General features: G+C 55.7%; 1 protein-coding gene across 1 annotated transcript in view; it reads left to right on the forward strand.

Annotated features, from left to right (window-relative positions):
* Positions 1–3,936, forward strand: part of LOC138843573 (phosphatidylethanolamine-binding protein 4-like) — a 209,527-nt gene extending 205,591 nt beyond the window's left edge. The window contains exon 7 of the mRNA XM_070048173.1: positions 3,643–3,936. Coding sequence (XP_069904274.1) covers positions 3,643–3,785 — 143 coding nt within the window. The 3' untranslated portion in view covers positions 3,786–3,936. The remainder of the gene's footprint in view (positions 1–3,642) is intronic.
* Positions 3,937–12,200: the final 8,264 nt, after the last annotated feature.

Genomic DNA, 12,200 nt, shown 5'->3' on the forward strand with positions numbered 1-12,200 from the left:
TTCCCTGCCGCCGTGGTGGAGGAAGGCGTCCCCGGTGGTCAGGCCTGAAGTCTGCTCTCCGGATCTCTGTAGGACACAGGGGTGCCCCCTGCACCCCTGCCAGCGTCGAGGCGGTCCCGTCCGGCCCCGGAGTTTCTGGAGCCAGCAGCATCAGCCCGTCAGCAAGTATTCCCCACAAGTAATTGGACGCGATGGGAAGAGGACCGTTGAGCTCCTGAGTGGAAGTCTCTGGATATCATTTAAGGCACAAAAAATGAAAGGCTCGGCCCTCCCGCCCACCACCGCCACGACATCATTAATCTCAGCAGAAAGCATCAGCGCTTCTATCACTGCCACCGGCCCGGACGCACCAGACAAATTACAGCCGAGCCGCGCTGTGCCGCCCGCTATTAGGTCGCCCTGGAATTTTTGTGGTTTTTTTTTTTCCCCTCCAGGGCCACTGTCCCCTAACAAGAAGCTGCCGCGGCAGAGAAGAGAGCAAGACCGGAGAAGAGCATAGCTCAGGCAGCTGGGTCAGGCGCAGGTTCCCTGCCTGGGGGGATGGGGCGGCTCAGAGCCGGGTGCCCAGGGTCCCCACAGAGACTGCCCCTCGGGGCCGGTGACGCCTATGGGCACTGCTACTTGTCCTGGCTGTTCCACTTCCAGGCCAGCATCCTGCTAGCGGGAAGGCAGTGGAAGATGACCCAAGTGCTTGGGCCCCTGCCACCCACATGGGAGACCCAGATGGAGCTTCAGGCTCCTGGCTGTTGTGGCCATCTGGGAAGTGAACCAGCAGATGGAAGCGATAGATAGATAGATAGATAGATAGATAGATAGATAGATAATAGATAGATAGATAATAGATAGATGTATGTCGCTCTGCCTTTCAAATAAATCTTTAAAAAGAGCAAGGTTCCCACTGCTGGCCAAAGGCTCCCTTCCAAGGCCTCACTGGTTGTTAGCACACTGTCAACTGTATTGTATTGGAAACTCGCAGAGGGCAGGAGTGAGAGCAGACAAGGGCCTGGGCTCCCCACAACACACAGACCTGACAGAGGCCCAGGAGGGGTTAAAAGGGCCCCCGCCCCCCGAGTCTGCGACTCCCCCAGCAAGGCGTATTCTAGCAGAGCACCCCCTCCCCGAGTCCCCAGGCCCCTGCGAGGGGGTCGGCAGGACTAGACTGGAGGGAGCATCCCTTTGTCACCTCTGGGAGGCCTGCGGAGCCCTGCATGCCTGAGGGGCCTGTCCAGTTGTCCTCAGCCTCCAGACAGGAAGCTAGGAGCAGAGAGCGGCCCTGTCAAGGCCATTCCCAAACATCCCAGCCCTGAACGGGAGTGAGGCGACTGCCGCTGCCCCTGGCTCCGCGGGACGGGGACAGCGCCCCCTAGGGTTGTGCAGGGAGCGGCCCATCCCAGCACCCCGCTCTGAGCAGCCCAGCCACTGGGCGGCGTAGGAGACGGGCTCAGCCAGCCTCCTCCTCCTGCTGGGGCCCTGCCCAGCCCCAGCCTGCGTGGGTCCAGGGAAGCAGTGCGGTGGCCGGGGCCACACGCGGCAACACCACCCTCTTCCTGCGTGTCCTGCAGTCCAGGCCAGAGCAGTGCCATGCAGGAAGGGGCTTTCCTCCCTGCGGTGACCACAGAAGCCACAGCTCCCATCTCACCCCACACACCCCCGAGGGCCTGACTCACCCTCTTCCTTCTAGAACTTGCTCAGGGTCAGTTCCTCTTGCCTCTGTGGCAGGAAGCAGTCCGGGGGCCGGGGGTGGGGGTGGGGGTGGAGAGGGGACAGGGCAGAGGCAGGGGGGGAGTGTAAGGAGTCGCAGCCAAGCCAGGGAGGAGGCGGAAGGCTTGGCAGCCGCAGCCCTGGGTCTCAGGAGCCCCAGAACCGCAGAGACCTCGGCAGCAGGGCCGGGAGGGAGCCCACGGCCCCCGGGGCACACAGCTCCTGTTCCTCCCCGCTGTGCTGCAGAGGGGAGCTGGGCTCTGTCAGGCGCAGGGGATTTCTCCCCGCCGGCCTGCCCTGATCTCGTGGTGGGTTTCAATTCCCTCCTTCCCACCCAGCGAGGAAGGCCCCGTGCCCTCGTGCCTGCCACACGCCAGCTCGCCCACGAACACACACACACACACACACACACAAGCATGCTACCCCACCCCGGGCAAGGGGTGAGACCCCAGCCAGCCAGGGTCCCTGGGGTCCCTGGCCTCTGATTGGACCCTCAGGCGACCCCGGCCCTTGGCAGTCAGTGCACAGCCGCTAAGTCCGGTGGGATCCGAAGGAACCCCAGGGGGCCATCACCGCCCCCCCCTCCGCCCCTTGAGAAGCTCCCTGACCCCGGTGCCCCGTGCTGGGCCTCCATCAGCCCCGCCGTGACCTGGAGAGTGGCAGGGTTCTCCCGGTAGCGCGGAGTGAGGGCGTTGGTGTAGAGCTCCTGACACACAGGAAGCCCTAAGTGGGTGCGTCATTGCCACTGCTGTTACTATTACTTTTAGCGCTTGCCTTGTTGCTATTGTCGTTTTGGTTTGGGGATGGAAAACTGTCCCCTCCTTGAAATGCCTGCAGCCCTCCAGGGGGAGGGTAAGTGGAGAGGAGGCATCAGCGACCTGGCATTCTGCCCTGTCGTGAAAGGGGTGATGGGTGCTGACGGGAGGAGCACGGGTCGGGGAGCGAGTGGCGTGCAAGTCCCAGGAGCCTCCGGGCTCCTGCTCTGTGGGCATCAGACACAACGGGTCTCCACTGCCCGCAGCCTACTGACCCCTGCCCAGCTGGGCCCCGGGCAAGGTCCTCCCCAGCCACTCCCTGTACCCAGAGAGCAAAAGGACAGAAGCCAAACTCTGCACGCCCCTAAGAAAAGTAGGTACGCTCCATGCCACGCGTGGGGCAGAGTCACACCGACACACCGTTCATTCTGACATTCAGACCCCACTGGGTTCCCTGCGCTTTTTCCTAGCAACCTCCTGCCCCAGGGTGCCTGAGGCCCAGGGTTTGAGAAACAAGAGCGTGGGAATATGCCTCTCACCCCTTCCCCGGGGGCCTCTCCCCAGGGCTGGGCTGTGTGTTCCTTGCCCAGCCTACTCACAGAGCCTACTCACACCTGGCCCAGACCATGTCCCTCTGTGCAACCGTTGTCTTTCCCCTAGTGAGGCCCCTTCCAGTCTGGGTACTGGGTGGGCTTCTCCAGGCCCCACGCCTGGGGGTGTTCCCCCCATGCCTCCAGGAACCTGTCCCAGGAGAAGGAGGTGATCTGGGTCTTGTTGAGGGGATAGCACAGACCGTTGGGCCGATCTCATCTGGGCAGCCGGTGTGGCCAGGTGGGCGGGCATCCTCAGAGCCTTGGTCATGGGGTCAGGGAGCGGGGCATGTGGAGGGCGTAGGCACAGGAGCCCACCCACCTGGACACTTCCTTTGTCATGAGAACAGGGTGGCAGAGCTGTGCTAAATACAGGCCACCGGGGAGGGAGACCCAAAGGGTCCTGGACTCAGCCTGGGCCCCTTCCCGGGGCCCCTGCCTCCACGAGCCAGACACACTGCCCACCTTGGCCCGGTGGCCAAGCTTGTCAGGTGCCGTCTCCACCGCCCCGGAGCTGGCCACCCTCCCGGGGCCCCCCGCCCCTGCCTTCCCTCTCACCGCCCGCCCGCCTCCCCATTGTCGGTTTGTCCTTCCAGCCTCTTGGAAAATGGACATCTTCCTGAACCGTTACCACCTGAATGAACCGGAAGCAAGCACCCAGTTCATGACCCAGAACTACCAAGATTCGCCCAGGTTCCAGGCTCCGGGCAGCGACAAGGCCAAGGACAGACGCAACTAGAGAGGACTGCCTGCCTGCCTGCCTGCCAGACCGCCGGGGTCACCTAACAGCCGCGAGTCCACGCCGCCCACGCCTACCACCTACGGCCTGGCTGTGGGAGCCCCTCTGGGTACAGAACCCTTCTCCTCCTGATTAAAAACAACGAAAATCATCCAGGCCCTGGTGTCTTGTTTCCCATCCTCTTTCAGAGAGCCAGCCAGAGGAAGCCGATCGGCACCGGGGTTGGGGATTTTGCTGGGGGTGGGGCACGGAGGAGCAGGAGGTGGGGCTCCGGGGCCTGAGCTGCAGCCAGGCACTGTCCGTCTTGGGCTGGGGTGCTGGGCCAGGGGGCAGCTGCTTGATCCTACGGCCGCCCCCAGCTTCCACCTTCGACACCATTTGTGACCACTGGCACCGGCTCCGTGCCTGGCCCCGGCTGGGTCTGGGGGTACAATGGGTGGACGGATGGAGGGAAACATTGAGGCTCAGGGAAGGCCTCGGGACCTCAGGGCTGGAAAGGGGGGGATGGTGACGGGTAATAGTAGGAGTAGTAACAGGAGCAGAGTGCATGCCGGATGCCCCGTGCACACACATACATACACATACATATACCTACATATACATATACACACATTCACATACATATACACATATACACACATACACCCATTCACATACACACATATACACACATTCACATATACACACATACACATGTACACACATTCACATACATATACACACATACACACACATTCACATATACACACATACACATACATACATACACACATACATACACACGTACACATACATATACACATATACACACATACACACATTCACATACACACATATACACACATTCACATATACACACATACACATGTACACACATTCACATACATATACACACATACACACACATTCACATATACACACATACACACACATACATACACACATACACACACATACATACACACGTACACATACATATACACATATACACACGTTCACATACACACATAAACATTCACACATACACACATACACACATTCACATATACACACATACACACATACACATACACCTAAAAACACATTCACATACATACATACATACATTCACATATACACACATTCACATACACACATATACACACATTCACATATACACACATACACATACATACACATTCACATACACACATATACACACATGCACATACATACATACACACATATACATACATACACACGTACATACATATACATACATTCACATACATACATACACACATATACATACACACATATACACATACACACATATTTATACACATATTCACACATATACACATATTCACACACATATACACACATTCACATACACACCATATGCACATATACACACATTCACATATGCACATATATGCACATACACATATACATATATACACATTCACATACACACATACACACACATATACACACATTCACACATATACACACATTCACATTCACGTGCACACACATACACACGCATACACCCACCCACACATACATACACGCATTGATGTACACATACATGCATACACCCATACACACATGTACACACACAGATATATACACATACATACACACGCACACAACCATACACACATACATGCATGTACATATATACACATGCATATACGCATATACACACATTCATACACACATATACACATATACATGCACATACACATACACATGCACACTCATACACACATACACGCACACAACACACATTCACACACATATATACACATACATACACACATATACACATACTCACATACACACACATTCACACACATATACACACATTCACACACATACACACATACACATACTCACATACCCACACATATACACATACACATACCCACACATGTACACGCACACACACACACACACACACAGGAGCCGCTGTGCCTGGCTCCAGCATGCACGGCCTTCCCCCAGGAAGTGAAAGGCCGGGAATGTGGCTAAGATGAAATAAGCTGGGCGAGGAGGAAGAGGCCAGACCACGCCAGCCCTCGGAGCCACGTCCACCGAGCGCCGGGAAATCACCGAGCGTCGAGCCAGCGGGAGGGGCAGGTGTGGGTCTGCAGGGGAGGGCTCTGCGGGCTCTGTGGCACCCCGCTTCCCCCTGCGCCCTCTGGAGGCCCCCGCTTTTCCCCCAAGGACCCCTGGAGAGGCCGCTCCTCCCGTCTCACTCTCAAAGCCCACCCCCCACGCCAGTCCTCAGAGCCCGCTTCCACTCAGCCCCTTCAGCGCAATTTCCCTCCAACACCCCCTCCTCGGCTAGGACGCGGCCACCTGGGGGACTCACACGCAAGGTGCTTTGAGATGCCCGGATGAAAGCAGCAGGCTTCGGCAGGACCCGGGTTATAGCCTTCTTAGGGGCAGGCCCCATACGTGCTGAAGGCAGAGGGGCCCTGGCCAGCCTTCCAGCCCAGCTGAGCGACTTGTAACCACTCCAACAGTTTTGGTGGTGGGGATGGAAAGAATGCAATGGGCACGGGAGACAGAATTTGTGAATAGCCAGGGAATCGGATGATACCCCACCCCCAGCCCCGCTCCCACCAACACCCTCCCATTGATAGGTTCAGGTGTCCAGATGATCGGCACCAAATGTTTGGGTCCTGGAAAGGCATCTGGGGGCCAGCATTGTCACGTAGCGAGTTAAGATGCCGCCTGCATCCCATCTCAGAGCCAAGTTGAAAGCCCAGCTGCTCAGCTTCCAATGCAGCTTCCCGCTAATGCACTTGGGAAGGCAGTGGATCAAGGCCAAAGTGCTTGGGCATCTGCCACCCGTTTGGAGACCCAGATGGAGTTCTGGGCTCCTGGCTTCAGCCAGGGCCAGCCCCAGCATTTGGGGTAGGCACCAGGGAATGGAAGATATTCTCTCTCTCTCTCTCTCTCTCTCTCTCTCTCTGCCACTCTGCTTTTCAAATAAGTAAGTCTTTTTTTAAAGATTTATTTACTTATTGTAAAGGCAGAGTTACAGAGAGGCAGAAACAGAGAGAGTGAGAGAGGGAGAGAGGGAGAGAGGGAGAGAGAGAGAGGGAGAGAGGGAGAAAGGGAGAGAGGGAGGTCTTCCATCCACTGGTTCACTCCCCAGATGGCCACAATGTCCAGAGCTGCGCCAATCCAGAGCCAGGAGCTTCTTCCAGGTCTCCCATGTGGGTGCAGGGGCCCAAGCATCTGGGCCATCTTCCACTGCTTTCCCAGGCCATAGCAGAGAGCCGGATTGGAAGTAGAGCAGCCAGGACTTGAACCGGCACCCATATGGGATGCTGGCACTGCAGACGGCAGCTTTACCACTATGCCACAGCGCTGACCCCAGTAAATCTTCCTTTAAAAGAAGGAAATAGGGACTGGTGCTCTCTGCCATGGCCTGGGAAAGCAGTGGAGGATGAGCCAAGTGCTTGGGCCCCTGCACGCACATGGGAGACCTGGAAGAAGCTCCTGGCTCCTGGCTTCAGATCAGCGCAGCTCTGACTGTTACAGTCATTTGTAGAGTGAACCAGCAGATGGAAGACCTCTATCTCTCTCTGCGTCTGCCTCTGCCTCTCTCTAACTCTACCTTTCATATAAATAAATCAATCTTAAAAAAAAAAAAGAAGGAAATAAAGAAAGGCATTTGGTGCCACTCAGGACAAAAGGAAACCCAGAAAGTGGGAGCTACTGAACCCCCCTCCCCCACACACGCACGCGCACACTCCCTCCTGCCCTACCAGGCAGGCTGCCCCACGGAGCTCTAACAAGAGGCAAAAGTCCGATTGCGGTGTGGTGGACGGAGCCTCCGAGGGGACCTCTCCCCCAGCTCCTGCACCACCAGTGTAATTGGCAGCTCCGGTCGGGGCCCAGGCCAGGATAAACAGAAGGTCAGCTTCCTAGAGCCGCCCCAAGCGGAGACACATCCCCCCCCTTCTGCTTTTAATTCTTTGTGGCCAGCATGTTTATTTTGGGTGAGGAAAAAAAATCGGATGTTTATCCTTCGAGGAAATTATCGGCTGGCTTGCTCCCCCCGCCCCGCCGCCACCTCCCCCTGCCCGCCTTTCTTTCACCCGTGTCTTTTTGAGCTTTGGATGCTTTGAGTCCACAATGGCCAGAGAAACCACCCCCTACTTGTGCGCGCACACACACACACACATCCCCTCCTGGCCCCAAAATGTGGGAAAAGAACAAAGCTGGCCCAGGCAGGAGGCCCCTGGAAGCCACAGTGGTGGTCACGGTGGCAGACAGGGGAAACATCTCGTGGGACCTTGGGGGAACCCACCCTCGATACAGCCTGCTGGGCCTCTCACCTCTTTGCTTCTCACTCCCTCCTGCAGGAGGAAACAAGATAAAAAAAAAAATGCTTTGAGATTGCTAACGGAGTAGCCAAGAAAAATACTTGAGGTCTGACGCGATTATTCTCTCATCACCATTCCCATATACCGTGTATGGGGCTCTGTCTGTGTACCAGGCACCGTGCCACACACGTAGCGCGCTGTATCTCATTGAACACAACCCCACTGGCTTCACAGCGTCCCCGGAGGCCTTCCGGCCTGTCTCTCCTCCGATTGTCACAATAACCTGACAACGCAGACCGTGTGTTCTTGCTGCCTGGGTGAGGTCAGATTCCCTACTGAACCTGCTCCCAGCGCCATAATGAGCAGTGGTGGAATCTGGTGTTAGCACGAGCCTTCTCACAAACAGTGGTTAGAGGCCAGCAGGCTATAGGAAATAAAGGCCAGCTCGTTTATGCAGCCAGCAGCTGGGATGGGTCAGAGGGAAAGCTGGAAGTTCAGAAGAACTGAAGGCGCTAGCCATCCCAAAGCGAATGGGATTTGTGGGAAGGGCCAAGGGTTCCTAGAGACCGAAGTCAATAGCCTGGCCCAGCCCAGCGCCACAGCCTCATCTGTTTCCCATCCTGGGATCCATGGAGGCACCCCTCCCCCACCCCTCCACACCTGTATGGTAACTGCTCTTAGGTAAGGAAGAGAGGTGGAAAGGGAGGGAAAGTTACTTAGGAAGACTCAGTGTGGATGATGATGGTGGTGGTGGTGATGGTAGTGATGGTGGTGGTGATGGTGGTGGTGATGGTGACGATAGTAGTGAGGATAGTGGTGATGGTGGTGGTGGTAATGATGGTGGTGGTGATGGTGATGGTGGTGGTGGTGGTGATGGGGACGATAGTAGTGAGGATAGTGGTGATGGTGGTGGTGGTAATGATGGTGGTGGTGATGGTGGTGGTGGTGGTGGTGGTGGTGATAGTGGTGGTGGTGATGGGGATGATAGTAGTGAGGATGGTGGTGGTGGTGGTGGTGGTGGTGACAACAATAGTGGTCAAGATAGTGGTGGTGATGGTGACGACAGTAGTGAGCATGGTGGTGGTGATTGTGGTGGTGGTGTGGTGGTGACAGTAGTGGTCAGGATAGTGGTGGTAATGGTGGTGATGGGGTGATGGTGGTGGTGGTGGTGACAGCAGTGGTCAGGACAGTGGTGGTGGTGGTGGTGACAATAGTGGTCAAGATAGTGGTGATGGTGGTGGTGATGGTGACGACAGTAGTGAGCATGGTGGTGGTGATTGTGGTGATGGTGGTGGTGATGGTGATGGTGGTGGTGGTGGTGATGGGGACGATAGTAGTGAGGATAGTGGTGACGGTGGTGGTGGTAATGATGGTGGTGGTGATGGTGATGGTGGTGGTGGTGGTGGTGATAGTGGTGGTGGTGATGGGGATGATAGTAGTGAGGATGGTGGTGGTGGTGGTGGTGATGGTGGTGGTGACAACAATAGTGGTCAAGATAGTGGTGGTGATGGTGACGACAGTAGTGAGCATGGTGGTGGTGATTGTGGTGGTGGTGTGGTGGTGATAGTAGTGGTCAGGATAGTGGTGGTAATGGTGGTGATGGGGTGTGTCGCTCCCCGTCTTCGTGGAGGAACGACACTAGACCCTGCGCTGTTCTTTCGTCTGCTCGGCCCTCCCCGGGTTTGCTGCTGGTTCTTCCCGGGTTGGCTACTATCCCTTCCACCTCCGTGGAAGGGCGGTTCCCCCTGGCCACATTCCCCACTTCCGCAGGGGAGCGGCACACCGCCGGCCGGCTCTTCTCGGGGGCTGCACAGGTGTTCCTTCAGTTAGATGTTCCCCTTAGATGTTCCTGGTGCATGCCGTCTCTCTCCTCCTTTATAGTCCTCCTCCGCCAATCCTAACTCGGCTGCCCACACGCTGAGTACGCTGCTCTCCTCCAATCAGGAGCGAGTCCTACAGTTTATTGGTTGAACTGGAGGCAGCTGTGCGGAAGCTGTTTACTTCTCTCCCAGCGCCATATTGTGGGAGAGCAGATGCATAGAATAAGTCTTAATTCCAGTAACTCAGTCTAGTCCGGATTGCTCCCCACAGATCCCCCTTTCTTTTTATTTTTTAGCGTTGATACGCGCCTGTCTTCGGTGTCCCACGGCACACACTCTGCTCTACTTGCTAGAGTTGCCACAGGCTCTTACAAGTCCTATCAATCAGGCAAACCGAATCCAAGCCTTCTCATTGCCGTATTGTGGGGGAGACTTATTAGTGTTGGTTTGTGCCTATAGTGTTGGTTTGTGCCTATCTTCGGTGACCTGCAGCTCATGCTTTGGTCGAGCTGCTTGCTGGTGCTTACCGCCTTAAATCAGGCAGACCGAATCCAAGCCTCCTAATTGTTGTATCGTGGGGAAGCCTTACTGATGTTAATTCGTGCCTGTCTTCGGTGACCTGCGGCGCATAAGCTGCTAGCCGCCCAGGTGCTCATCGCCTCACTTAATCAGGCAGACCGAATCCAAGCTTTCTCATTGCCATGATGAGGGGAGGCCTTTCTATTTCTCTATTTCTCTATCTCCGGGCATTCCTATTTCTCCCATTTTACTTCTATCTTCCAGCATTCCTATTTCTCTCATTTTACTTCTAAACTTCTGTTTCTCTTATCCCCGCGGTTTCCTGGCGCCCGCCCAAGGCTGCTTCTCGGCACCTCGCCCCGCGGCAGCTTCACGGCTCTGCGCGGCTTCCCGGCGCCTCGCCCCGCCGGCGGGTTCCCGGCTCTGCGCGCACGCTCCGTGGTCTCCACGCACTTCGCGCCCGCACCACGGCCTCGCGCCATCCCCGCGTTCCCTATTTATTCACGCCCCGTGCTCTCTCTGCACTCGGCGGCTTCCGCGAATGTTTCCGCCACCACCGGCATTCAGTCCAAGCTCCCCGGACTAACCTGGCGAATTTCAACCTGGCGGCCCACGTCTCTGCCTCTGGTTCCAGATCTTCGCCTCTTGCTCCCCGGGGTGACTTGAAGAATTCCAAGGTGGCTTATATCTCCTCCTCGGCCTGCACTCGCGGCTTCATCCTCCCTAACATTTTTCTCTACCCGGTATGTTTCCTTAAGTTTTCTTCCAACAATATTCCTCTCATTTCTCCTGGCTTCTCCCCACAGTCCATATCCAAGTCTAAGTTTCTTATAGGTTTCACTTTCACTTTCAACCTGCAGTCCGTATCTAAGTCTAAGTTTCTTCTTGCTTTCACTTTAAATCCTAACTTCTTTCCCACAGTCCATATCCGAGTCCAAGCCTCCTCCAGGTTTCACTTTCGCTTTCAATCTCCTAGCTTCCCCGCCATAGTCCGCATCCGAGTCTATGAAAGCTTTCACTTTCGCTTTCAATCCTAACTTTTTTCCCACAGTCCATATCCGAGTTTATGCCTAGGCTTTCAATAGCTTCTTCCGGCAGCTAGGCTCTTTGCTAGTCTCTCTCTCCGGTATTTTCCTGCTTCTTCCTGTTTCTTCCCTCCTAAGTTTCCTATCCGTCCTAGGTTTCCTATCCGAGTCATTTCTTCCCTCCTAAGTTTCCTATCCGCCCTAGGTTTCCTATCCGAGTCACGGCACCATTATGTCACTCCCCCTCTTCGTGGAGGAGAGAGGGAGAGAGGGAGAGAGAGAGAGGGAGAGAGGGAGAAAGGGAGAGAACGACACTAAGCCCTGCCTAGGCTTCATATCCGAGTCACGGCACCATTAGGAGAGAGCGGGAACTCCCGTCTGCCAGCTTACTCTTCAAATGCCTGCAGCGGTCAGCTGGGCCAGGCTGAGGTCAGCAGCTGGGAGCTCCATCCGGGTCTCCCAAATGGGAGGCAGGAACGCAGCTACCTGAGCCGTCAGGTGCTGATCCATGGGGTTTGCATCAACAGGAAGCAGGAAGCAGGAGCAGAGCCAGGCCTCGTTCCCAGGTGCTCTATATGAACTGTGGGCAGCCCAAGTGGTGGCTTAGCCACTGGGTCAGATGCCCACCCTGGAAGCTGCTGATTGTATGGATCATACCGGTGCAGACAAATGTGAATGTCTGAGTATGGTTCCTTCTTGATGGAATTCATGAGTGGGCTTGAC

This window comes from Oryctolagus cuniculus, chromosome 8, assembly GCF_964237555.1.
Source record: "Oryctolagus cuniculus chromosome 8, mOryCun1.1, whole genome shotgun sequence".
NCBI classification, from domain to species: domain Eukaryota; kingdom Metazoa; phylum Chordata; class Mammalia; order Lagomorpha; family Leporidae; genus Oryctolagus; species Oryctolagus cuniculus.